Genomic DNA, 26868 nt, shown 5'->3' on the forward strand with positions numbered 1-26868 from the left:
TGGTTGACCCTGGTGCAGTCTGCCTTCAATATGACGGACCACTCCACTAAACAAGAAGCCAACTTTGCATGGAACAGATACGTCTATCTCTCGCTTTCGGACAACAGAGTCAGCCCCAAATGCATTGCGACGTTATGTCAGCCTCTTCTTAGCCAACTTCGCAGAAAGTCGAGCGCGAAACAGCAAGAAGAAGCCTTGAAACTGCGCAGGGTGGTAATTGGTGGTATATGCAACCTATACTACTACGCCTTTACTCCCGGTAGTGACAAATACGATACGGATGTCTTGTGGGATGTTGCCGTGCAACCAATCATAAGCCAACTCATTAGCCTGGATGGTATGCCTGACGTCCCTGGAGATGGCATTATGCAAGCAGCTAGATTACTTGTTGGTCTTCTGGATGTCGTCACACCGCGTGTTTGGAGGCAAGACCGCATCGTTGATCTGCCTCCAGTCAAACCGGACGAACTCCCCGCCATTGATTCGAAGTGGGTTAGAAGGAATTGTGACAAGGTGTTGCAATTGGTGGGACCTATCATTCAAAAGAAATTTATCGATCTAGCGAATAAAGACAGCTTGATCTACCGATTGTGGCAGGCACTTGTGGGGTCTGTTACAGCTGCCTCTGCAAAAGATATCAAGGTTTCCGAGGATACGGCCAAATTTGTTGGCTGTACGTTCGGTTTACTTTCTACTGTTCTTACGACGGAGGGTGCTAAGCCCGAATCTGCTTCGTCCAACTCAAAATTTCTCTCTGGCGTCTCTAATCTAGTACAAATTCTCATCGATGGACTAGGGCTTCTCCCATTTACTGAGAAGAGACTCTCTATGACTGTTCTGAATATCTTTGAGCCAGTTGCTACGCCATCACAGCGGGTGGACCGATCGGATAAGCCTAGAGGGGTCGTACGTATGCCTCTGCATCACTTGTTCGTAATGCTTGCTGCTGTCCCTGTTGGCGGCAGCGATGACGACACCACGGCGAGGTTTTTACAGTCAACTTTTGAACCTTTCTTGAAAGGCAGAAGTGCCAAAGGACGTTTCGACTTGGCCAAAGAGCTATTGCAGCTGTTACCTCGCCACTCTTTGACGCCATATGGGCCTTGGTTGCTGGCTGCAGATTGTGCTAAAGCGTACCTTGACAAGCGTTCAATTCTTACCGCTGGGTGTGTCCCAGTTCCAGATAAAATGAACGGCCCGGAGTTCCGAGAAGTTGTGTCTCTAATAGAACGTGGTCTCAGCTCGCACCCAAATCTACCTCCTCGACAGTGGACTCCCTTGTTTGATTCTGTTGCCACACAAGTCTCGAGCGATTTTGGCGATGCTGGCTGTTCTCTAGTCGTCATCGAACCTTTAGCCAAAGCGATATTAGACATGCCCAGTGCGGCAGCTGAACGCCTATCCCCATTGGTCGTCCAAGCTGTCACCTCTCTCTTCAACCATGCGAAACTGCCTCGAGACAAACAAGCCGTGGAAGCTGCTCGGTCAAGGCTCTGGGGAGCGCCTCCAAATCTGCCCAAAATGACGTATTTCGACCCGCTCGATCATCTATACAAACTTGGAAATCACTTTTTGGTAGTTTTGTATGATCAGCAATTAGACACAAATTGGAATGTGCGTACTGTGCCATTGCTCGGGGCCATGGATACATTCTTGGTCAAAAACTGGCCCCTCTTCGGAATAGAGGTGTTAGGCAAACTGCAAACTGGACTCTGCGTATGGCTTCAGGACGAAAAGACTCATATTCAAGAGGAGCATGATTCTTCCTTGTTCACGTGTGTGAGTTTGGATCCTGAAAAAAGCCCCCCAATTTATCCATTTTTCACTGACCTTCTCTTGCAAAGATTGTTACTATCTGGGACCATGTTTGCTCCAATCTCGTTGCTCAAGAACGGCCGGACAGACAAAGTTTGGATGTTATTGAGCCAGTCCTAACGGCTGCCTTTAAAAGTACGCATGCGACTATTGTGAAAAGAACATGTGTGATGTGGAATGCAATCATGAATCATGATGAAGATATCCAATGTTCAGACAGTCTCATGGCGATCGTTTCTTCTGTGCGATCCAAGGTTGATATTGTCGTCCCAGGTGCCAGCAGAAATACTGGTCTCGGAATACAGACTGCAAAGGGAGGCCTACCAGCCGACCCCAGCTCGGATGCTCTATCCCCAACAAGATCGCATCCTGATGCCAACATTACAACGTCAACCTCGAGATTGTCTGCATCTAGAAGACCAATGACCAGGAGGCGACGTCTAGAATTGACACCAGAGTGCCATCACGCAAAGCCAACAAAACGAATGAGCACACCGCGCCGCCGACATGACAATTCTCAAATACAATTTGAGCCAATTGTGTCGTCCTCACCCTTGCATAACGAATCTCAGCACCTGACAGAACGCCAGAAGGAGGTCCGAGAAAGGCAGCGTCAAAATGCAGTCTTATACACAGACGCCCAATCCAACTTCTCTCCACCATCCGTCCACAAGTTGCCCGGGCCAAGTACACAAAGGAATGTGCCTCAGAGTCCTAAAATGGTACAGGAGAGCACCCCTGAACACAGTAAATCCTTCGAAGACCTGATTAGCTTGACACCAACCCCCAGGCGCGGCCAGGTGTTACAACTGGATGACTTCAATGACCCCCCGTCTTCGCCGCCTGCACCCCGCCCGTACCCCCTTCTATCTGAGATCCAATCTCGGTCAAGGGCAGGAAGTGTCATGGAAAGCTGGGAGTTTTCCTCGCCACCGGGGTCTCCCGTTGAAAATCAGCAAAGAGAAGCAGCAGAGCTGCAACCTACTGGGCCTGCAGACATTGAAGCACCAAAGAAATTGCGTCGCTCTTCGAAAAGGACAAGACGTATGGAAGCCGAACCTTGCCAGTCTACTGACCATGCAGTCTCTAACAAGCGTGAAGATGAGGGTGTATCACGTAGTAGGAAAGCCAAAGATCAGTCATCCCAGCGTTCCTTGATAGCACCCGCCACACCCGGAGAAGGTATAATTACACGAGCAAGGACAGCTCAAGTCACGCCGAAGCTTGAGAATGACTTGGCGAAGGGATCCAAATCATTATCCCGCCGTTGCTCTTCACGGCATGTGGAAGCGGAGAACAAGATGACAGAACAAAAGGTAGATGTCACGAAGTCTGGTGTACTCTCGGATTTACAGGACGCGGCGCAGCATGGCGAAGATGTTACGAGGCCAATGGGTGGCTCAAAACTTTCTGACCGCACAGAGGGGGGTTCAAAGATCCCACTTGGATCTCATGGGTGTATTATGGTACACACAGATTCTACTTGTCCATCACCTGAGAAACCGGAAAATGTAACAGTTGAAACGCCACCTCCCGTGGTACCATCGACTGCCGAGGCTTCGGAGGAGACAGAAGCAAGAGGATCTCGGAAGAAAAGAAAAAGGGTCGGAAAGCACTCCGACAAGGGCAACAAAAGGCGACGATCTGTTACTGATGAAATCCAAGAATTATCGGTCAGACAAAAACAATCCGACCCGCGTGTACCACAGACTTGCGACGACAGGAACGACCCTATTGAGGGTATGGAGACTAGAAGTAGCCTTCGGCAAAGGCAACAACAGGCACTTCGTCGTGAGTCAAGACAGGCTCGAAGAGATCCTAAGCGTCGAGCCAAGAGTCCAAGTGGGAATGCGGACGGTGGTGATACTGATGAGGAAGTACAATCTCAACTAGTAAAGGAATCTAATGAGGCGTCCCAGCAGAACCACGTGGAGGGAGATGGCCAAGGTGCGACCACGGGCGAAATTGCAGGAGGAGCCAATGAGGATGAGATGGAGCTCGAAGTAGGGTCGAAGGTTGGTGAAAGTATGGAAACTTCTGTTGGCACAAAATCAAGTGTAGGACCACCAGTTGGAGGAGAAAGTCCCCTGACAATTATGGAAACTCTGCGGAGTGGGCTCGATAAACTACGCAGTGCATCTCTCAGTAGAGAGAAAGTGTATGAGGTTGAGGATATTTTGATGGATATGAAGCGTGAGCTTTTCGAAGCGGAGAGGAGAGGAAGAGGACGAACCAGGAAGAGAAAATCAAGAGGCCAGTGAAGGAAGGAGTATAGTGTTTACAAGGAATAGCTTTTACGGCGAGCATTGCGGCATCAGTGGCGTTGTATGAGACTCTTTATCGCTGTACAAAGCGGGTACATGCCTTCCTTGATCAAGATATGTACCTCGGTGTTGGAAAGGACCTTTTTTGGTATTGGGAAATGTCTCACGAATCGCAGAGAACATAATGTTACAAATACAACACGGCGCGCAGGATATGCTAGTGCACAATTTAAAGGCACCAAGGACGACAACAATACGTAGTGATTTCGATAATGAGAATCACCCCATCCGCCCAAATTTACCTGGGATCCACTGGTGTGCCTCAGTTTGGAGCCTGAACTTGGGATGAAAGGATTGTTCCTCTAGTCCGAGTTGCTGTCAGCAGGTAGTTGTTATGTCGATGAGTCGAGGACTGAACATCGCTCAGCCTAAGGCGCGAGAGTGCATGCAAAATGGAAAGCCCCCATGAACCCCCACCGCCCCCGGTCCATTTGGAACTCGCCATCTCGATGATCTGAGAATTATCGTCCAGCAATAGCTAAGTCTGGGGCAATCAGCCGAGTCCCAGCAACCGCTTCTTCAATTTTCGTCAAGCACCTCGAATACGGGATTACCAACTTCGGTATCCCGAAAGTGGATCATCGCACTTTACAGCCATTTGCAGCAAAGTGTGGGTTGTGTTTTTTTTAAGCTCCTTCACACCATGGATAAACAACAGGATAATCAAGTTATGAGTCTCCTCCCGTCGCAGACAGTCGCCGAGTGCCGCCCGAAGGATGAAGCATGGCGTCCGCGACGGTTTGCAGCCACAGGAGAATGGATGCGAAAAGGTGCAACTTGGGACAATGCAACAATGGATACTCCGTATAGCTGCAAGAAAAATTGCAGGATAGGCAGCTACCCCCGAATTTGACAGGTATGATGCAATCTTAAATTTGCGCTAAAACACGTTGCAGCTGAGACCGTTTCAGTGTTGATTGACAAAGGACAGCATGCTGCATGCATGTCAGATGAGTGGACCTCAAGGGCAGCTGATGTACTAGTTTGTTTCTACACACAACTATCGTGGGAATAGTGTTCCTATGTTCCCAGTTGAAATGAATGTGCACTTGTTGCCTTTCCGATGTGCCAATATGGATATAAGAGAAAAGCGATAAAGGTGTCTCGGAAATAGCAGCTTCAATGAGGGGATGCGGAGTACAAACCACGCCGCTGTTAATCTGAGTTCATCATTGGAGGGTTTTGGGAGGATGCTTCACGATGCACTGGTTTTTTTGAGGCAATTGCCCATGATATAGCCAGGCTGTACGGAGTAGTCAGTAAAGGTTAAGAAAAATTGCTCCGCATCATAGCATGTACGGAAAGGCGGTGATATCTGGGTAGATGTGATGCTAACCCATCCCCCCAACCCATCCATTCCATCGTCCTCAGCGTCGCCTGGTCGAACAAGTTGACTGAAAGCCAAAAGAGCACAATTCCAAAGAGTCGGTCCGCGAAGTGAGAATGACGTCAACTTGTTGTGTCTGCATGTATCACACTGTGCCCTCGAAACGCCTTGGTCCGTTTCCACAGAAGATCTTTGTCTAGTGCATGAAGCACCCAATAAAATTAAAAGTTTGAAAGCAGCATCCGTTCTGATTCCACCTGCCAGGCCGAACATATGTGCCTGTTGTTGATTCCAAACAAGGGTGTGAAGTGCATGCTTGAACGGCTAGCGTGATGCACTCCGTAGATCCGTGTTGAATCACGGTCCCACCTGTACCGACGACGTTGCCAGCGCGGCAAGGTCAAAGATGCCATAGCTCTTGGCTGCGAATCCAGACAGCTGAGAATGTTGGCATACAATTGCTATATTTGCGCTACAAAGCCAGATAAAGAACACAATCTGTGAAAGGCGGGGTGACGATGTGCGTGAGACATACGGACAAGAATGAAGGTCATGCGACACCCAGTCTGGACTGTTCTTTCAAACCTTCCTGTGCTTCTGATGGCACTGTTCAGCTACGGGCTATAGCAATCTGCAGAGAGAGAGAGAAGAGGGGGAAAGAGAGGAAGGGGGGGGGGTATAGCAAGAGTAACCCCGAGCCAGCAATGAAGGGATGAAAGCAATCGTCATGTATGCCGCGCGAGAAGAGCGTCTAACCCCGCGAGTTGTTTCAAGAAAGAAGACATCTGGACCCTTATACTCATGGATAAATTTTTGAGCGAGAGAGGGGGCGGAAAGCACCGGGGCAAGCAAAGTGCTATAGTACCTACCTAGGTACCTAGGTACCCAACCTGGGTAGTGCCCAGTACTTGAGCAGGTGCCTGTAGGGATACAGTGAGGGGTACGCCGGAAGCAATTCTCGCTACATGTGCCAATGAGCTATGCTACTTAAGTACTATGGACTGTAGTTTCTTGGTGCGTACCAAGTACTCTCCTTTGCTTCTTTTCCCCCTCTATTAAATCACTCCACACACGACACGTCCGGTATCCTCTATTTTCAGGCCGCAGCTATTTTTCTCCCCTACATGCTTTTCTGGCGAAACAGATTTCAAAGTTGGCTGTATAATTTGCTGCGCAAGGGGCATCGTGGCCCGCCATTCAGTCTGGTGGATTTGGCACCAGTGTCATAGCTGGCCCAGTGCCTTCTCCATTTGGATGCCTTCATTATCCACGGCTTGCGGTGGAATGACGTCGCAGGCTCCCCGCTAGGGCAGGAAAAGAGGGTCGGATATGGTTGCAAATGCAACTTGAAGGGCCTGAACTACAGGTTCAACTGGCGCATTCTACACCGTCTGTGCATCTTGTCATCTGCGGAAGCCCTGGAGGCGCAAAGACTATTCGAACGTAACTAACGAGCGAGAGAAGGGAGTGAAGCGACGGCCTCGTCTTCGCCGCCTTTTTATAATCACACCAGGTTTCCCACCGCACCGATATGCCGACTTCTCGTCCAACGAATCGGAATTCCGAATGGTGACAGTCAGGCACACCAGCGGCGCTTCTAGAAGCCGCAAGCCATCTCGAAGGATGCTTGGCCCGCCTACAGCATTTGGGAGTCACCCGCCGCAGAAAGAGTCAAATAGGCACTCCGCGAACGGTCAGCAAGTGTTGATGGTGGTGGTGTGCGGACAACAACCCCGGCATCAGCCTCCAATATGTGTCTTGCACGGAGTACATACTAGCTTTCTCGCTTTTTAGCAGCTTGAGAGGCAGTTGCACAGCACAGGGGCCCCCCAGCAGCCTTTACGCTTGATGCTGCACACCGGTGGCCGAACTTGTCCATGTCTCTCGGGTTCTCTGACTGTTAACTGGCTTACCTGACCTAACCTGACGAGGGCGGGCCAAATGGATTTGATGACGGCGAACAGGGCCGGTCTCGTGGGCTGGTGGAACATCGCCATGGAGCCATGTGGAGAACCCCCGGTTTGGCCAACATTGTAGTACAGAGTGCCAAACCTCCCCATCCTCGCCAACTTATTGTTATGTGTCGAGTGTCTGATGTGTTGCGGAAAGACCGAGTAAGGTCCATGTAACTGCTTGCCTCGGCCGTTTGTGTTTGTCGTTCATCACCATGCTCACGTCTGTGGTTCAGCCCGGGCCGCGTTCCCACATCCCGTTGGTATCTTGAGGGCCAATGCAACTTTATAAAGCGCTTATGTCTCTCTCTCTCTCACACACACACATGTTACTCTCTGGTTTACCTCTGTCTTCCATCCATAACCGTTGTTGTCCCATCCACCGCTTTCTAGGCTGTGAAGTGAAGGAAGGGACCGACAACAGGGTTCCAAGACTGTGAAAACAATACGGGCCACACCAAGGCTTATAATATTCGTATTGAACGCTTTCTACCCTCGTCTCTCACCGATCATGGTGAAGAAATTCTTGGGCTTCTCCGGCCATGCCCTTAACTGGGCCATTGGAGCAGTAGCAGGATGTGACTTCCTCCTTTTTGGTTATGGTAGGCGCTCTGTTCTCTGTTTTCTGTTTTCTGTGCGCCCTGTGTGTATTAGTCGTTGCGACTCGTGCCGAGCTCTGCACTTGTGCGACATTGTAAGTACCGTGCTAATAATGATCTGTAGACCAAGGTGTTATGGGTGGCATTCTCACACTTCCTATCTTCCTTGAACAGTTCCCAGATATCAACGACACTGAAAATGGTCTGACAGACGCCCAAAAGTCTAATAGATCAACTTACCAAGGCATCGCTGTCGCTTCATACAACCTGGGCTGTTTTATTGGCGCAGTCATCACCATCTTCATCGGCAATCCTCTTGGTCGCAGACGTATGATCTTCCTTGGTACTGCCATCATGGTTGTTGGAGCGGCTCTTCAAGCCTCTGCTTTCACTCTCGAGCATTTCATCATTGGACGCATCATCACTGGGTTGGGCAATGGTGGAAACACTTCCACCGTGCCCATGTGGCAATCCGAGACTTGTTCAGCTCATAAACGTGGCAAACTTGTCATGATTGAAGGTGCACTGATCACTGGAGGTATCATGATCTCATACTGGGTGGACCTTGGCTTGTCCTTTGCGCCCGGCTCTGTCGCTTGGCGTTTTCCCCTGGCCTTCCAGATTGTCTTCTGTCTTTTCATTCTGGCATTTGTACTTGGGTTACCCGAGTCTCCTCGGTGGCTCATCCTCAAGGGTCGCGACGCCGAGGCTCGAGAAGTCATTGCCGCCATTGCTGAGGTTGAAACCGACGACAAATATGTTGAGAACGAATTTCGCGCCATCAAGGAAACTGTTGCAGAGATGAGCAAGGGTAGCTTCGCCGATTGCTTCGCTCGCGACAATAACCGCACTCTGCACCGTACCATTATCGCCTATGTCAATCAGATGTTCCAGCAGATTTCAGGTATCAACCTCATTACGTATTATGCCGCTACTATCTACCGTCGTCTCGGTATGAGTCCATTCTCATCTCGTCTCCTCGCTGCTTTAAACGGCACCGAGTACTTCATTGCATCGTGGCCGGCTGTGTTTCTCGTCGAACGCGTTGGTCGTCGAAAACTTATGCTGTTCGGTGCTGCTGGTCAGGCCGCCACCATGGCTATTCTCGCAGGTGTAGGCTCTCAGGAAAACAATCACGCCTGCCAAATTGCAGGTATCGTGTTCCTTTTTGTTTTCAACACTTTCTTTGCGGTTGGCTGGCTCGGCATGACTTGGTTATACCCGGCTGAGATTACTCCTCTACGTACCCGTGCCCCAGCCAACGCCTTGTCTACTTCTTCCAACTGGATCTTTAATTTCATGGTAAGAACAGCATCGTTGCTTAATTATGATGCAAAGATATGCTAACATTTTTACTTATAGGTTGTTATGATCACCCCCGTCTCCTTCACCAACATCAAATACAACACTTACACCATCTTCGCCATCATCAACGCCATTATGGTTCCTTCCGTCTACTTCTTCTTTCCAGAAACTGCGTACCGATCTCTTGAAGAAATGGACACTATTTTCCAGAAAGTTAAGGGTTGGAGGGGTGCCCTTACCGTCGTACACCAAGCCGAAATTGAGCCTCGTCGCTACGGTAAAAACGGAGAGCTTCTCATCAGTATTGATGAGGCTGACGAGAAGAACAAGGTGGAGCATCGCAATGGCAGTTCTAGCGAAACTAGCACTGATGTTAATAACGGCATGTTTACCAACAACGACGAAGAAACACAGCGCCGCCGTTAGTAAACGGCTTCGGTGTTGTAGCTACAGCCGTGGCTTAGCTGGAGCCAGGTTGGAATTCTTTCGTTAGAAGGAGAAGAGACATCGAGCTACATATCCCTTGAGCTTTTCTTGGTCCATTCGGAGATGAGCTCCATGGTAAACGTCTTGGAAAGTCCGCAGTGCATCTTGGAAGAACTGTTTTCTTTTTTCTTTTTCTTTTTTCTTTTTTTTTTTTTTTTTTTTTTTTTTTTTGTGCCTATATACCCGACTGCGGAATGCTTCATATTGCAGACTCAGTTCATCACCGTACTGCATCAAAAAACCCCACCCTCTTGCACTGGGGGTTTGAATTGAATGCGAAGACTTTTTCAATTTTATTTCTTGTAGAAACGAAGGAGGGCATCTATGTAAAGGAATTAGACTGAACTAGTTGCTCATTAGGATGTCTTTCTATATTCCCTTATCCAAATGGTGCAACCCTTGCACCGCAGTACCCGAATGCAATCCAAAGTCTAAGTGGTTCCAACGACAAATGGACGATTAAGGCTTCCTGTACAAAATCAGTTTGCGGGAAAGGGTGCTATGTTTCTTAATTCTTCGTCAATCGCCACGGAATGACCTGGGAGATAAAGTGGCAATCATATTGCCAATTCCCTTTTACCGATAACTACCTTAGGTACCGAGGCAAGTACATCGCTTGACATACTGTCCATTCGCGCCTCAAACAGACCATGCAATCAGTCTACCCCGCCATGCATCCTCCACCTGGCCGCCTTTCCCCTCCACCCCTCCTGCGACAGCTTCTCCCTCAGATCAGACAAACTAGAGCGTGTCATTTGACCACCCAGATCCTCCTTCACTTCATCATCGTCTATTTCCGCATTGTGTTTGCAGCCCATCCACAGTCTATGTGAGAACCCCTCATTTGTGTTTTCTACACCTTGGCATCTTGCTAAAGCCTGACAAACAGAGGCAATACGCGCCCTTCTGCTAACCCCGGATATCTCTCTGTGCCCTGCCGGCCAACAGCTCTCTTCCTGGGTCAACTGCCTCTTGTGGCTGACGGGCTCGCTATTTGACCAGCCGTATTGAACTCGATAAGCCAAGTGCCTGCATAGGTCTACCATCTGGGACTTCATTCGAACACTCTCGCTGCTCCTCGCTTCGAAAACAAAAACAAAACCGATTTGCGAACGAAAACACAACAGCTTTTACAATGGTGGACAGACCAAACAAGCCGTCAGCTTTGGCTACCACGCCAGGTCTACCTCCACAGCCGCAGGTGACTATCTCAGATGGTAGCTCTCGTGTCTCGGCTGCTCTTTCCACGGGAGAGAGTGTTGAAGTATTGCTCTTCGGCGCTACTGTCCTCAGCTGGAAGGATGCTGCCGGTAATGAAAAGTTGTGGTTGAGCAAGGATACGAAGCTAGATGGATCTAAAGGCGTGCGCGGAGGTATCCCTTTGGTCTTTCCGGTATATCCCCTATTATCCAAGTCCCTTTTTTTTTCCCTTGGGTAATTAAGTTTTTGCAACGCACGAGTCCAAGAGAATCTAACGCGCAACTCGTGGCTAGTTATTCGGGCCTGCAACTCCCAACCATGAAGCTACTTCAAAGCTGCCTCAGCATGGGCTTGCTAGAACTGCTCGATGGGAGTTTCTGGGGAAATCTACTAGCGAAGGCTCTAGCTCCAGCTCCAGCGTAAAGCTTGACTTTGGTCTCTCATCTGATACTCTTGCCGAATCTACCAAGGCTCTTTGGCCCTATAAGTTTGGTTTACTATACAGCGTTACTTTAGACCGGGAGAGCTTGACTACGACGCTTGTCATAACTAATGATGGCGAAGAGTCTTTCGATTGCCAAATGCTGCTACATACATATTTCAATATCAAGGTGTGTAACAAGTCTATTCTATTGCCAACAAAATCTGGCTTGTGTTTGAATGTTTCGAAGCCCAGCCGACATTAATGCGCCTGCCCTACAGGATATATCTGCCGTCCAAATAGCTGGGTTGGAAGACTCCAAGTACGTCGACAAGCTAGACGGAGCCAAGACCAAGACCGAATCTTCATCGCCGGTGACATTTTCCGGTGAAATGGATCGTGTTTACACTCCGGCCAAAGGTCCTGGACACCCCATTGTCATTTCTGATTCCGGCCGCCCTTGCTTCCGGATTGTCAGAGATAATCTTGACCAAGTTGTTGTGTGGAATCCCTGGATTGAGAAAGCCCAGGAAATGTCCGACTTTGCTCCCAAGGACGGCTATAAGAACATGGTTTGTGTCGAAGCAGGGAGTGTTGATGGCTGGCAAAAATTGGACAAGGGTGACGCCTTCGAAGGTGCCCAAACTATTTATATTTTGTAATGTGGTTTCAAACGTCGAGAATGTTGACCCTTAGGGCGGAATGGTTTGATGATTGGCTCATATCACCACCTCTAGCTATCTTGCCAGTGATGCCATAGAGTTACCGTTCGAGCAATCAGACTATTTCATCTATACATCACCTTTGCGACGTTGGCAGCATATCATATGGAGCGTCCCTGTGACTTTGAGCAGTGCAGTTGATGAACAGAGTATGGAAGCTGGCAAATATCCTGTTCCCATAGAAGCAAGGATTCCCTTTTGTGGGCACGCTGTTCCCATACACCATCCTTCTTTAGATAGTGCATTCCCGTATCAAAATGTCTCTTTATTCATCCGGGACTCACTTGTCGACCCCTGTATAGGACCAAAAATCTTTTGAGTATTCCATGTCGACTCATCCCACGTATGTACATGATGTTTCACTTCTTAATGAGCCGCAGCTTGCCTCTATTTTCTAGCCTTAAGCATCGTTTTTTTGCTCCTGTGAAAAGTGATCGGCAACTAGGAATGCAAGCTCAAGAGCTTGTTTTTCGTTGAGTCGAGGATCGCAGAAGGAGGTGTAGTTGGTGGACAAGTCGTCCTCCTCGAGACCTTCACTGCCTCCTAGGCACTCTGTGACGGCGTCGCCAGTAAGCTCGAGATGAACACCGCCAAGGTAGCTGCCCTGCTCCTTGTGGATGCGAAGCGACTCCTGAAGTTCTTTGTAAATATCGTTGAAAACGGCGCGTCTTGATACCGGATGGCGTGGACAGGGTGTTGCCGTGCATGGGGTCGCATTGCCAGACAACGCATCGGCAGTACTCGGAGTCCTCAACTGCACGAATGTGCTTGGGCAACAGCTCGCCAACCTTGTTGGCACCATACCGCGTAATCAGAGTGATCTTGCCGGGCTCACAAGCGGGATTGAGCGTCCGCAACAGGTCTAGGAGATCGGAGGTTGGTGTCGTGGGGCCAACTTTGACGCCAATGGGGTTGGCAATGCCACGGAAGAATTCAACATGGGCATGGTCGAGTTGGCGGGTTCTATCTCCGATCCAAATGAAGTGCGCAGACGTATCATAGTAGGCTTGCTGCGCCTTGGGCTCGTCATCATCCGCAGGTAGTGGAGGCGAGGGTGCTCTGCTGCTGGCGGGGGGTGCTGGGCGAGCCGGAGGCGACTCTAGCAGTCGTGTCAGAGGTTCTTCGTACTCTAGGAGGAGTCCCTCGTGACTGGTGAAGAGCTCGACGGTGTGCAGCTCGTCCGGGCGAGAATTGATGACTTGCAAGAAACGGAGGGTCTGCTGGATGCTGCTGGCAATGGACGAGTACTTCTCCTTCAAGACTGGATCGCGGACGTGACCCAAGCCCCAGTCCAGGGGGCGGTGAAGGTCTGCGATTCCGGACGCAATGGAAGCACGAATGTAGTTGAGGGTGGCCGCAGAGTAATGGTAGGCTCTACGAATCTGATTAGCAACAGAAAGCGCCAATCCATCTCACCGACGTCGCATGTGTTTTCTGGGAAGACTGAAGCTTACTTGGTCAGGCGGTGAGGATCGATGTCTCTTTCATCGACGTGATAGCCATTCAGAATATCGCCCCTGAAGCTCGGGATCTCGCGGCCCTGATACATCTCGGTTGGGCTTGATCGAGGCTTAGCATACTGGCCAGCCATTCGACCGATACGGACAACACGTTTGTTAGTGCCCCAAATGAGAACCACGCTCATCTGCAGCAGCAACTTGATCTTGGACTCGATGGCGCCCTGCTCACAGTAGTCGAAGAGCTCGGCGCAGTCGCCTCCTTGTAGGAGGAAGGCCTTGCCATGAGCAACATCTCTGAGGTGAGCCTTGAGAGCCAGGATCTCGTTGGGGTGAACCAGCGGCGGCATGCGCGACAGCTCTTTGACGACCTTGGTTAGCTTCTCCGGCTCAGGATAACTAGGAGCCTGCTTGATGGGCTTGGAGCGCCATGTTGACGGAGCCCAGGGTTGGGAAGCCATGGGGTGAGCGAGCGGGTGAGTGAGTGAGTGAGTGCTCTTGTGGATGGGTCCGATGAATGGTGGGAAAAGGCCGAGTCGGGACTCTCGCGAGCAAGCTTATGTGCGCGCGCGTGTGTATATTATATTAAGCTGTTGAGTCTCGAGCCGTGAGTCTGTCGCTGTGCGATTTGGGGCCGACGCCGGAATCCGCCTGTGAGTCACCCAGTGACGGCAATGCCTCTGCAACACTCTGAATTTGTACGACGTTACCATGGAACGAAGTCTGTCTGCAGATTCGGCAGTCGGTTTTTTTTTTTTTTTTCTTGTATGGCACACACTTGACTCGAACAATAAATTTTTGTTCCCACTTGGGACGACACATCCAGCATAAGCATTAATACACTCTCGGCGCCGGCATTGGCGAATCATACAAGGTCGTTCCCGCCCTGTCAATAGCTTGGGCGTGACATCAGGATCCAGCTTAGTGGGATGCATGGAAATACAAAACTGTCCCTGACCCCACATCTGCTGCACCCGCTTGACGCTGATCAGAGAGACATGTTGGATGAGCAGCCTGAACACTCCGTACATTACCACCTTTCCACCTTTGCCGTCGGGAACGCACGTCGACATACGTCTACACATCGAACCGAAAATGGCCGAGCCACAGCCCCGAAATGTCCACGAGGGCGCGACAACGGGCGATGTCGAAGACGAGCTCCAGTCCACCGCCAAGTCAGCCGAGGACCGCAAAGCCGCCTCCGCCCTCGCCAGTCTCGATGCTGCCGCCGCCGCCAACGATGACGCTGCCGGAAGAGACGTCGATCAGGAGGCCGTCAACAAGGCCATGAAGAGCCTGGGGGGTGCGAAATCTGCGCCAGTCCCCGCGGCCGCCCCTGCCAAGAGCGTCAAGGTAGATGCTGCCGACGTGAGCTTATTAGTGGATGAGTTGGAGCTGTCGAAACCCAAGGCCACCGAGTTACTCAAGGCCCATGACGGGGACGCGGTCAAGGCGATGCGGGCTTGGGTCAAGGCCTAAGTCACGGGAGGAGGCAGTTCGCCGTGCCGAGCATCGGTCTTGACTGGTTCACATGCTGCGCCCAGTGTCTTGACATACAGGGAGAGATGCATCTACCGTCTATCGGTGCTGTCTCCCCTATGGCGAGCATTCATCAATCAACATGGCGTCATTCTAGTCTAGTCGGACTATAAAGGAGAAAAAAGAAGAAAAAAAACTAGAGGCCGAATTGAATCTGCATTGCTTGGGGGTTGGCTTTGACCCAGAACACAACAAATATTGGGCTGGTCAAAGGCGTGAGGCTCTAGTCATCCCATTTCTCCATTCAAGCCTGACACCCAGACACTATGGAGTATTATGAGGAATGTGATGGAGACTGACTCAGCAACTCATGGTTGGCGCAGTACAGCCCACAACTAGCCATAGTACTGAGGTAATAAAGGGAAATTAGACTGGTCAAGACAAAAAAAGGTGTTGCATATTTTGCTGTTGATCGCATGGTATTTCTGCGTAAACTCAATGCGTAAACCGGCTAATAGTTATACCCTTCAAGTTTGAACATGTTAATTCATGTGTCACAACACTACGGTGATTATACAAAGCCGCTGCATGGCCTGCTTCCTGGCTCGGTTGATCGTAGTATATACATGTGGTTGGTTGCCTTCTCAATAACAATCCCATACCAAATCTGTTCTCAAACGCCGTGTGGGGAAAAGTGTATCAACTCCAATCTTAGTGATGGTCCCTCCGAATCTCCAAAAGAAAAAAAGAAAAAGTTTGCCAGGTCGTGTCTGCGGTATTGCAAAGCCCTGATGAAGTAGCGCCTTGTTACCATGCTTGCGGCATCAACATTATTACCTACCTAGTAGGTAGGTAATACCAATGCTTTACTCCCAGGTTTTAGCTAGTGGGCTGCCAACTTTGGGCGCGAATTGAAGACTTTTGCGTCTTGCTGCCACGAGTCTCAGCATGACTTGTTCATCTTTCTCGCGGCTCAAAATTCCCTTTCCCAATTCGCGATATTTGCTTTCTTTCGGAGGGCAAGTTCTTGTCAAAAAGCTCTGCTTCGACGGCGATGTGATGCCTGATAAGTCTTCTGTACTTGGCGTTTCTGGCAGTTCGGCCGCGTACTTTGCAATTGCCTCGGGCGCTGGAGTCTTGGGAACTGGGGTAAGCAATGCACATGACCATTCGAGGTCCTCATCATCTAGGTCGCCCTGGTCAGAGGGCGTGTGCATCCACAGAGTGCTCTCTCTTCGATTTCTAGGCGTATTTGGAGTCTTGGATGGGTTATTAGAACCAGATACAATTGTACCATTGAGATTTGCAATTGCCTTGGGTTCCATGCTTTTACGACGCCTAGCACCTCCACGGGGAATGAAAGTCGTGTCAATGTAATAAGGGGATTCCTCGAGCCATTCATTCTCACGCTCGCAGCTATTTCAACGTCATGTTAGTTGGTGACTACGACGACCTGTATAGTCCGGTCAAGCAACTTACTCTAGAACCCAGCTAACGCCGACGCAGTGGACAACTCCATTGCTTTCACGAACTTTCTCCATTGTACGCTTACCACCATCCTTGAACACGACGTGTGTAATCCCAACTTTGCTCGATGACGCGCCTTCGCTAGTGAGAGAGCCGCTTGGGTTCCAGTTCCAAGTCTTGACACATTTGGCGCCCATTTGGTTCAAGAGCTCGATGAAAATGCCGCTGGCATCCGCGCCTTCCGTAGTATGCACATCAACAAACACCACAGCACCACGAAGCAGTCCTGGGTTGATATCTCGACATGGAGTTTTCCCTGGCGTGCCGACGCTTGACCACAGATCTCCTTTGGAAGGAGTGGAGAATGGATCATAGGCAGGAAGTATGGACGCGCGCTTTTTCCCCTTTGTTGGTGAAAATGAGATGACTGTGGCGCTCCGAGGTAGATGTCCTACACTTTTTGCACTGAAACTCCGTTTTTTAGATGGGCTTGGTTCCGAATCATCTGCTGGCTTCAGTGGGACTTTGGTGGTCGTAAAGTAAGGCTTTTTCTGCTGCGACGGCCGAGTAGGTGTGACGGGCGCAAAATATCTCGCAGATGGAAGAACCGTGTCCTCTGGGAGCTGGTTCTCATCGCCGTATTCCTGGCTAGCTTCTGACAGAGCTTCCTCTGCATGTTGGGCTTCGCGGTCATCATCCACATTCTGGGATATGAGCGACATATTATTGGCTTCTGCGGCAAGAGCAACATCCTCATTTGTCATAACAATGTCCTCCATAGTAACAAAGTCATCATTGGTCCTCTGTCCGATCTCCGACTGAGTATGCTGATGGGGAGATTCTAAATCAGCGTGAACGAGTATTTCGTCTTCAAAAAAGCTGTTCTTCATGGGCGAAACTCCTGATTGTAACGTCGTGTCCGGAGCTGCAGTAGACGAAGTGATATTGTCGTCATGTGTGTCTCGGGCAACAGAGGATTGATCCGTGGCAATTTTGGTAGGGCTAGCCGATGCCCAAGCTCCGAATTTCTCAGTCAAGGACGTTAAACCAAGGGTAGATCTCCGTGAGTCCCTTCGAGTCGCATGAATTGAGTCTCTTCCATTCGTGGACCTACGATCCAAACGACTATGTTGTTTTGGGAGCTGCTTCAGAGGAGACAGATCGTCCTCAGACTCAAATTCAGACGCAAAGTCGCGGCATGGGTCAAGAACACTACCCAGAAGCTGAAATATTGCCCCTCGCTTTGTCGCCGGGGTTGCTGTACTTGCGGCATTGCTTATCAGAATCTCAGGCTCCCCAATTTGTCCAGATGTTTCTTCTCCTAGAACCATGGCCTCGTCTTCGCTGATTCCTCTACTAGTTTCAAGTAGTTCTGTAACTACCTGGTCCTTACGAGCATATTCATAGCTGTCGGCCTCTGCCACCTCTTCGGGGGCAGAACGGCCCATAGAGGAGAGTTTTTCATCATCTTCTTTATCCTCTGCGTCATCTTCATTTATTAAAGGGTCAGCGTGGCGTGGCAAGACGGCAGACATTCGACCTGGAAAGCGAGGGCTATCGGCCTGGCTAGTGAAAGGGTCGTCACCGAAGTTGCCAGTCTCTCCATCGTAAAATTCTTCAGCGAGGAGCAGCTGAGAAGGCAAGCCACTGGTACTGACACTCGAACTTGAAGCAACAATTGGCTGCATTCTGGGAGTCCTGGTTAATATGGCATTCTTGCCATTTGATTCCTCGGTCACCGGCCTTAAACCGGGCATGGCCCGCTTAGCTGGAGACTGAAGCAGTGAACTTTTGGGCGGCGGTTGACCGTGAAGCGGCGTCCCAGCCACCATTGACGGGAATTTTGAGCCCTTTATCGGTGACGGAGGTCTCTTGGCAGGGGACTGCAAAAGAGAAGACTGATTGTGTTGGTCCCCTGAAGGAACGGCCCGGGGCTTCAGAAGTGATCCGGGTAATTGGACTTTGCCACCCGGTCTCTTTGCCGGCGACATTAACGAATCCTTTGTAGGAGATATGGGTGGTCGTCTTGGCGGCGATGTTAAAGCGGTTGTTTCGGGAGGCGCAACCAGTTCTTCCACATCCGTCATTGCATTGTCTTCTTGTTGACTAGATGTGGCGTTAAGTGACTTCTGGTTGATAGGCGCATGTACCGATGGCTTGACGGAAGATTTCGTCAAAGGTCTGAACTCGTCACCTCCAGCCAGCTCATCATCTGAACACTCTTTGTCTCGCGAAACAGGCATCTGGGTAACTTTCTTAGGACTCAGCGGCTTCTTGGGGCCCGTGTCAGAATCCTTAGGAAAGGTTTTTGGCTGCGACTTTGGCATTGTCGCAGTTCCACGCCGAGCAGGTCGGCCACGCAGGCCTCCAATGCTACCTACACCCTTCGCCTTTGATGCGCGACTGAGGTTTTCCTTTCCTGCTCCTTGGAATTTTACGGATTTCTTCATTGTGACTTTAGCTTCTTCTTGAGCTTCTTTGGTGTCGGTTCCAGCACAAGTACGCGTCGATCTTTTTGCTATTGGCGCTGGCTCTTGAAGAGGAGCCTTCCTTGGGCGGCCGCGAAGTCGGGATGAGCCAGCATTGTCATTTGCTGAATCTGCCGCGAGCTTTTTAGCGCCGCCTCTACATGTGGATGTGCTCGATGAAGGAGCCATAATGGCGACAGTGTTGCTTTCTTCGTTGTCAGGGGCCTTTCTGGGCCCGGTCCTTGTGGTCCTTCTGGCGGCAGACACTCCGAGCGCGTCGTCGCCATCGTCAGTCTCGTCAGCCCTGGTCTTCCTTTTCGCGGCCGTACTTTTGGTGCTTGCTGTTGCTTTGGAAAGTGATCGAGCTTTGGCAGCTGCTGTAACGATTTTGGTTGACCTGGCAGCGACCTCGCTCGCTTTGGCGGCAGCTCGAGCCCGCGTCATTCTTTTCGGGGGGGAGTCCATTGCCGCTGCAACTCGCTCTGGGTTATCTTTGCAGGTATTCCGGGGTTAGTAAATCAGTATAAAATAAGAGCACGAGCTTTACATGGCGCCTTTCTGCATAAGCGTAGATAGTATGCAAGAGTTGTTGTGGTCTTCATGGGTCAAGCTGGGCTAGCTAGCTTTGTTGTCGGTGAGCTGCCATGTTTAGTACCACCAGTTGCTCGGCAACGACGTAGTCCACTATGTGTGGAACAAGAGCCACCGCGCTTCCTTGCACGATAGGCAACCAATTGGATATCCCGAGTCATGAGACTCTTGCTTCAGGGGACAAGTCACTCTTGATGTCACAGTATGCTCTTCCATTTTAACTAAGCGGTCGATGACATGTAGAGGCCTGATTTGTTGATGACATGAATACCGTTACCGATTGGTTCATAGAAAACTATTTACATTGAGAGAACGCGCGCAGCTCTCAAAACTGCGGCAGTCTAAAGACATGTCCTCGCTCACAGAGCAACAAAAGTGTCGTTATACGAAGAATACTATATACGTTTGCGCACTAATCTAGACAAACATGAAAACACAGAAGACTTGAACAAGTCAACCCGTGTCAGCGCCCCGCTATGCGACCATCTCTTCATAAGCTCATAACCGTGGACTGCATTAATGGCATAGCTTTTGAACAACTCACGGTAGCTTCTCTTGGCAATTTAAACAGCAGAAGGATGAGAGAATATTACAACTATGCACAGTGGGGGGGTATACTTTAGTTGTTGCTTTTGGTGTGCTGCATACCAATATGCAGCCAAGCAAGCAAAGAGTCAACACCTGAATCGACCGATCCTTGACCGATCTTCTACCCAGGTCTGAAAGTCGGCCGAAAAGGACCGTCAATCTTCACGTCTTTGACCCCTTCTGGCATTAGCCGTAGCCACTCGTTCCAGCTTTCAATATCAACGTTGTCGTCGGTCAGTCGAATAGAAAGATGGAGTTGCGGGTTGTTTTCGTAGGAGAAACTGTTTCGCATCGGGCTGTGGTGATGGATGGGAGAAAGGAATACCGACGGTAATCTTGAATTGCCAGACATCATTGTATGGAGAGGAACAGGAAACGTCGTCACTGTCTCACGTTCGGGAGTTGTGTCCCGAACAATCTTGGGATAGTGTGACAATAGTAACGCGTGCAGTTCTACCACCGAGAGGGGGGCAGATCGCGCAGCTCGAGCACTCAGAAGCTCCGATAGAGCTCTTGTAAATGCACACCGGCCAAGAGAGGCAGCGTGATCTTCAGATGCCGAGGCTGCAAGGAGCTCCAAGACGCCTTTTCGCCGTACAATCTTGGACGACGGATAGTAAGCAGCATCCATAAGAATGAGTACATCTGCGCAAGTCTCCTCCAATATTTGTTGCATGCCACTCCATCGAATTGTAGAAGCCTGATCTTTGTCCCTTGAGCTACGGTGAGTTAGTTTGGATAGCGGCTTGGACCTATAGATCGGCACGTACCTAGTCAAAATCATTTCCCTGTTGCCATCGAGACATGTGTGTCCAGCGTAATAAACGATTTTTAAAACGTCGCGTTGATCACAATCTTCGGCAAAATCATTTAGCCGGCGTGAGAGCCATCTCCATGAGCTCTTGGAACTATCTGAGGCAGATGGAATAGCTTGAATATGAAACGTATAGTGATAAGACCTGTCAAACACATGGGCCAACTCTCGAACCGCATCCTGTATGGTTGTCGCGTCTTCATCGTCGTGCCAGAAGAGCAGCAATACTTGAACAGAGTTGTACCGCCCGCGATGGGTTGTAGATAGGATTTTTGGCACATTGTGTTGCAATTCATTCTTGAGGCTCTCGATTCCTGGTAAGGATAAAGACTTTTCCAATCTGGGGCCAGACGGCAACGGGGTCCGAATTCGAGCCTCACTCAGTGGGTGTCGACCTGGCTGATGATGTGCTGTTGGCGAAGAGTCTATATCCATTTCCTGAGTCTCGTGCGCGAAACTTGGTTGCAGAGTGCTAAGTGATGAAGCCGGGCTTAGTGGGCGTCCTGCGCCAATGGAAGGCGTTACATCTTGATTGTTGGGGCTCTGTGATCTGTGAAACCGGTGTAACAGGTCCTCCCAGGTCATATTGTGGTGACTGGGATGGCACTTTGAGCGCTCGAGTGGTTAGCCAAAGAAGAAGTACGATGGGAATAGCCACCCCACAGAACACAAGCTGGGATGGAAGAGCAAAAGTTACACGCATGGCAACATCAATAGAACAAAAGGCTATTGATGCAAGAAAGCAGAGACATGATATGGGAAATACTTACGGCAACCCGTCTTCGGCGACAGTCATGACACGCCCCCAGCTTTCTGATCAAGGCAGCGCGCTCTCTAGATTGCTGTGACAAAGGCCCAGTACGTCTCCTGCTGGCGCGGCGGGTGTTAGAGACGTCGGAGCCGTCTTTGCTTGAGAAGATAGACTGATGCAGGCTAGGGGAGGTGTCGGCACTGTACGATGTGTTGTTGGTCTCGGCAGAGGCCGTGGTGGCCGTGGTAGCCTGAGTTGAAATAGAGGACAAGGTATCCTTGCGCGGAGGAGGTGAGTCCGAATGTATGAGACGAGGTGAAGTCGGAGAGTACATGGCATGACGAACCAAGCTCCCGTCAACCTTTGCTGGCGGGGACGGTGGTGTGGTAGATTTTACCGTATCAGCAACAACACCAGGCGTCGGGGCAGCGGACTCGATGGGATTGCAGCCGTCCTCGTCGCGAACTGTAGCCAGCATTGAAGGGGATGACGACGATGCCACAGCTGCGGCGGCGGTGGCATCAGCCAAACTATGGACGGGATCCATCACGGAGAGATACGGCAATCGGGTTATGCCGCCCGCCATGCGATCATAATGGGCTCCAACAAAGTTTGAGGCGATATCGTCAGGGAGCGCTGAACCCGATGGCGGTTGAGATCCTCTCACCACGAGACCCAGGAAATCCCTATTTTAACCCGGAACCTTGGCATTCAAAAGACCGCAGGTCAAGGCGGGAATTGGTCCCAATTGGCGCTCACAGCCTTGCGTTGGGCATGTAGTAAACAAAATATGAGGGGCCAGTCGTTATAACACACGATGTTGTCTTGCGCCGGCGTTGGTCCTCTTGCAGCTTACACTTTTGCTGCGTCGTCGGAGTGGTGGGTGGTGGTTTGTAAAGATTTCCCAGAGACAGAAACTAGGAGGTTGGAAATTTCCCCGGGAGAGGCTCCCTCATGTAACTAACAATGGCCAAATTAACTGAGCCTCTCGTGGGCACTGGGTTTGGTTTCTTTTTTTTTTTTTTTTTTTTTTTTTTGGTTAAAGATGCAAGTGGCCGCTTGAAGCACTTGAAGTCGTCTTGAACAACTCGACGTGGGCAAGACCCCCACCAAAAGGACCAAAATAAGATGGGGACAAGGACGAGAGATAGCCGAGGAGGGAGGAGGGGCCTGGCGGTTCCAGTGGAGAATGGAGAAACCAGACGGGGCACCAGACCAGGCTCGAGTGGGAGAGAAAGGGCACCTGGGGGCCTAAAACTCTCAACCGGCCAAGTAGCAATAGCCCAGACAACGAGAAAACAAAAAAATAGTCAACCGCAGAATCCGCCAGAGAGTCGGTCGATGCTGCGGCGATTTGTGAGGATTCAACGGGTCCTGTCCCGGACGCCGGTTTAGTTGCCAGATGTGTTGATGGGTAGGTACCTAATGTATATTCAACTGGTTCGTGGCGAAGAGTTCAAATGTTCCGTAACGGTACCTGGACACAGCAACGATGTTGCGAAGATCTCTCAAGGCGCCTGAGCACCTGGATATTATGGCCGAGTCGCACAGGCCACATGTGGACGTATGGAAGTAGGTCTACTCTCGACTCGTTCAATGGCTATGTGATGTGTAGTAGGGAAGACGACTTATCCAGACCTTGGACCTAGAGTATGGGCGCGCGTGTGCAACCCAGCTCGCCAAGCTTCTAGGTTTTCGGTCGTGCTAGACCCAGAGCATTAGATCAGGATGGAAGGGCAGACATCAACAGTCTAAAATACAAATGTGCAGAGTGCCGCTGACCTGACTCCCATCCTGGACTCTAGAAGGAAATACGTGCTAGGTACGTACGTACAGAGACAGGTCCGGATGTCGTTCCAGTCTTTTATCATTTCGTCCTCGGGCACAACAAACAGGGGCGCGGCATTTCAAATGTTGAGCCGAAGCAGTCTGTGGAGGCGCTCCAGAGACCGACTCGGAAGCAAGAGGTGAGCAGACCAGACCTCGACTTGGACTTGATCATGTCCAGAAAAGAAAATGCCAATGCCGAGCACGAAGCGGCTGCGGCCGGGATCAATTGATGCGTACGGCGTAATGGTGGTCTTGCAATTTGCCAACATGCGTCCCCGTCAAATGTTCTCAGGGGCGGGGTTCACCCACTATTGATGTGCCCACTGGTTCTGGTAGGGCCCGCCAGCCATGTGCACTTACCGGCGACCCGACACCCATTGGCCCTCGACATGAACTCGGCGACAGGTCAGCAGCCGGCGATGTCTCCCAGGTTGGATGCCAAGCTGGTACACATACCCGGCGCTCCGGGTAGGTGAGAGAGGTAAGCGGCACTCAACTGCACGCGCCAGCAAGGCTCGAGCACGGGCAAACGGGCAACAAGCCGGCGCTCGAATGGTAAGCGCATGCAGACAGGACGACGTCGAGCACCAGGTGTGTCAAGGTCGCAGATAGGTCGTGGAACCACAGCGGCGGCTCCCGCAGAGGATGGCTGGATGGATGGCTTTGAGGGCATCCTCGTCGTTTGGTCCGGTGGCTGTGGGAAGAACCGGGAAAGAACCGGGCCCGGGGAACATGCAGTCGAGGATGACAGCATCACCCTCAAGTGCTCTGCTGTTTTTGGCCCGTCATGCAAGACGCCGTTGCAGTTGAGCGATAACTGTCTGGAGCTGCTGCGGCTCATGGCTCGCGCCTCAGTTGTAAGCCGCTTCGGCACTGCATTTACCACATCCTGCGGAAATTTTCAATCTCGGCGGTCGCTTCGACGCCCTTTTCTTTTCACAGAGTGAAAGGTACCTAGTAAGAAACCTATCTAGTACATACAGACGTGTTCTCGGCCCGACACGCTGTCTGAAGATGCCAGCAACAACCGTTCAACTCTTGCCCACGGCCCACGAAAAAAACCTACCTACCGGGTACCCAGTAGGTACCTAGGTAGTTGGGCAGGTACCGCGGAGGGGGTCTGGGGAGAGTCTGGGGCATCTTTCTGGGGCTGCTGGGAAGTGATTCGATTGGCAAACATGCTGAGTACTTGGGCACGCAGCTGTGCAAGTACCACTATCTAGGTACAGTGGGGCGATAAAAGTGACGATAATGAACGCGCCCAACGCGCCTCGTCGCGTCACCCTGCATTTGCACCTTCTTTTTATTTTTTATATAACTTAATGAAAATAAACCTAATAACGCTTAGAATTAAATATAACTCTTATAAGAAAGCTAAAATTATTTTAGCATTTAAATTAGGTATAATTAATAAAGAGATTATTAAATTTAAAGGAGTTTTATTAGCTATTAGCCTATTATATATAATATTTATTATTATTATTATAAGTAAAAGTTAATTAAATTTTTATTATATAATAATAGGCTATTAATACTATAAGAAAGGAATTAAAGACGTATTTTGTAGTTAATTTTAAATAACTCTTTTATTTAAAATTAAAATATTTTAAAATAAGCTAACCTTTAATACTTTATACGTATATTATATTAATTTTTAATTAAAGAGAGTATTTAATATTAAAAGGCCTTATAATAGCTTAAATTAATATTAAAGCTAGCTTAAGAAAAGCTAAAATTTACATGAAAATACCTTTATAAGTCTTTAGCTTTTTAATAATATTAGATCTTCTTAAATAAGTGTATAATTAAGCGTGAAAAAGAAGAGAAATAAAAGTTTATTTTTTATTAAAAAGTACGTTTAATAGAATTATTAATTTTAGCTTTAATTAATGCTTATAAGGTAAGTAGCTTCTTTTATAATATATATAACCTTAAAATAAGCTTATAAGGTATTCCTAGATATTCTAGGTTAAATTTACGTTTTGTCAGCCTAAACGCGATACGCACACACACCTGTAACCCTATACGCGATATCGCGACTTAGTTAACGTCTAATTCTCGTAGCTTAAGCCTAAAGAGTAAAGACTAATAAAAGCTTTAAATAAGTAGTAAACCAATCTAAATAAAGTGATTAAATGCCTTTAAGAGTTAGTAATTTTAATTACATATATTATAAGTTATAGCCTATTATAAATGCAAGTAAGTAATTAAGTAACGTAAATAATTTAACTGTATATCTTAGGCTTATACAGAGTATTAGAAGTAGTATAGTTTTATAGTTTTGTAGTTTTTATAGGTTCTAATATAATAAATAATATTAAATCTAATAAAATACTTATAAGATTATAAGTTTTACGGATAAATAGTATGAATTTTATACTATAAGCTAATATAAAAAGTGGGTCCTTATAAGCTCTTATAAGCCTAGAACCTTAAAAACTATAAAATGTAGTTTTTATAGTATAGTATAGTATAGTGTGTTTTTAGAAAATTATATAATCTAGTTTTTAAGCTTATAATAAGCTAAAAGGGCCCACTTTTTTATGTAAGCTAATTGGTTATAATATTAGTTAATTTATGTATTTACTATTATAATCCAAGTATTTTATTAGATTTATTATTAATTATTTAAGCTTTTTTAAAAAATGAAAATGTAGTTTTCTTGTTAATGCTCTAGGCTTATATAAGGCTAGTTAAATAATTTAATAAAGTATTAATAAAAGATATTATAGAATTAGTTATAAAGGTAAAACTTATTAAATTAAAGACTTAAGCGTAAGGCTATCTTCTTATACTAGTAATCTAGCTACAATTAAATAGTCTATTCGATTTCTCTAAGTTGTAAGCATAAATGCTGCCACACAACGTATAATAAAAGAACTTCTTTAAACCTATTATTAAGTAACTTAAATTCTTAACGTAATAGTATTACTAGCGCTTAAATCTTAAAATACCTTAAAGATTAACTTTTAATTATTATTAAACTTAATTATATATTTACTTAAAATAATACTTTAACTTATATAACTTTAATTATATAAGATTAATTAAGAAATAAAGCTATTAAATATAATATAAAATTAATAAATTAGCTTATATATTCGCTTAACTTAAACCCTATTAAAAATCTATGAAAAGTTATTAAAGATAATATTATAAAGCGTTATTTAAAGCTTAAAGGTATAATATTTAATAATACTAATAAATAACGCTTTTATAAAGCTATAATTAAGTTATAAAAGCTTCTTAAAGATAATCTATTAAATAAGCTA

General features: G+C 48.4%; 8 protein-coding genes across 8 annotated transcripts; 5 read left to right on the plus strand and 3 right to left on the minus strand.

Moving 5' to 3' along the window:
• Nucleotides 1–30: 30 nt before the first annotated feature.
• Nucleotides 31–1935, plus strand: J3458_020426 (uncharacterized protein; the record flags this gene model as incomplete). The annotated part of the gene is made up of 1 exon (XM_066122027.1): nucleotides 31–1935. One exon carries the CDS (start codon nucleotides 31–33, stop codon nucleotides 1933–1935), a length of 1905 nt encoding a protein of 634 aa, XP_065973017.1.
• Nucleotides 1936–2000: 65 nt separating this feature from the next.
• On the plus strand, nucleotides 2001–4076 carry J3458_020427 (uncharacterized protein; the record flags this gene model as incomplete). The annotated part of the gene is made up of 1 exon (XM_007815789.2): nucleotides 2001–4076. One exon carries the CDS (start codon nucleotides 2001–2003, stop codon nucleotides 4074–4076), a length of 2076 nt encoding a protein of 691 aa, XP_007813980.2.
• A 3853-nt stretch (nucleotides 4077–7929) lies between these two features.
• Nucleotides 7930–10297, plus strand: J3458_020428 (uncharacterized protein; the record flags this gene model as incomplete). The annotated part of the gene is made up of 3 exons (XM_007815790.2): nucleotides 7930–8020; nucleotides 8142–9319; nucleotides 9380–10297. The coding sequence occupies 3 exons, from the start codon at nucleotides 7930–7932 to the stop codon at nucleotides 9746–9748; spliced, it is 1638 nt and encodes a 545-aa protein (XP_007813981.1). The 3' UTR covers nucleotides 9749–10297.
• Nucleotides 10298–10554: 257 nt separating this feature from the next.
• On the plus strand, nucleotides 10555–12091 carry J3458_020429 (uncharacterized protein; the record flags this gene model as incomplete). The annotated part of the gene is made up of 4 exons (XM_007815791.2): nucleotides 10555–10637; nucleotides 10698–11201; nucleotides 11302–11619; nucleotides 11711–12091. The coding sequence occupies exons 2-4, from the start codon at nucleotides 10944–10946 to the stop codon at nucleotides 12089–12091; spliced, it is 957 nt and encodes a 318-aa protein (XP_007813982.2). The 5' UTR covers nucleotides 10555–10637; nucleotides 10698–10943.
• A 593-nt stretch (nucleotides 12092–12684) lies between these two features.
• On the minus strand, nucleotides 12685–14069 carry ARO8_3 (Aromatic/aminoadipate aminotransferase 1; the record flags this gene model as incomplete). Its single annotated transcript, XM_007815792.2, has 2 exons — nucleotides 12685–13525; nucleotides 13606–14069. The coding sequence occupies 2 exons, from the start codon at nucleotides 14067–14069 to the stop codon at nucleotides 12685–12687; spliced, it is 1305 nt and encodes a 434-aa protein (XP_007813983.2).
• A 353-nt stretch (nucleotides 14070–14422) lies between these two features.
• On the minus strand, nucleotides 14423–19623 carry J3458_020432 (uncharacterized protein). The gene is made up of 2 exons (XM_007815794.2): nucleotides 16567–19623; nucleotides 14423–16503 (listed from the first exon to the last, which is right to left on the minus strand). The coding sequence occupies exons 1-2, from the start codon at nucleotides 19485–19487 to the stop codon at nucleotides 15954–15956; spliced, it is 3471 nt and encodes a 1156-aa protein (XP_007813985.2). The 5' UTR covers nucleotides 19488–19623; the 3' UTR covers nucleotides 14423–15953.
• Nucleotides 14614–15087, plus strand: J3458_020431 (uncharacterized protein; the record flags this gene model as incomplete). The annotated part of the gene is made up of 1 exon (XM_007815793.2): nucleotides 14614–15087. One exon carries the CDS (start codon nucleotides 14614–14616, stop codon nucleotides 15085–15087), a length of 474 nt encoding a protein of 157 aa, XP_007813984.2.
• Nucleotides 19624–19858: 235 nt separating the features above from the next.
• J3458_020433 (uncharacterized protein) lies at nucleotides 19859–23807 on the minus strand. Its single transcript, XM_066122028.1, has 4 exons — nucleotides 23597–23807; nucleotides 21786–23470; nucleotides 20972–21621; nucleotides 19859–20920 (listed from the first exon to the last, which is right to left on the minus strand). Exons 2-4 carry the CDS (start codon nucleotides 22350–22352, stop codon nucleotides 20323–20325), a joined length of 1815 nt encoding a protein of 604 aa, XP_065973018.1. The 5' UTR covers nucleotides 22353–23470; nucleotides 23597–23807; the 3' UTR covers nucleotides 19859–20322.
• Nucleotides 23808–26868: the final 3061 nt, after the last annotated feature.

This window comes from Metarhizium acridum, assembly GCF_019434415.1.
Source record: "Metarhizium acridum strain ARSEF 324 chromosome Unknown scaffold_573, whole genome shotgun sequence".
Taxonomy (NCBI): Eukaryota; Fungi; Ascomycota; class Sordariomycetes; order Hypocreales; family Clavicipitaceae; genus Metarhizium; species Metarhizium acridum.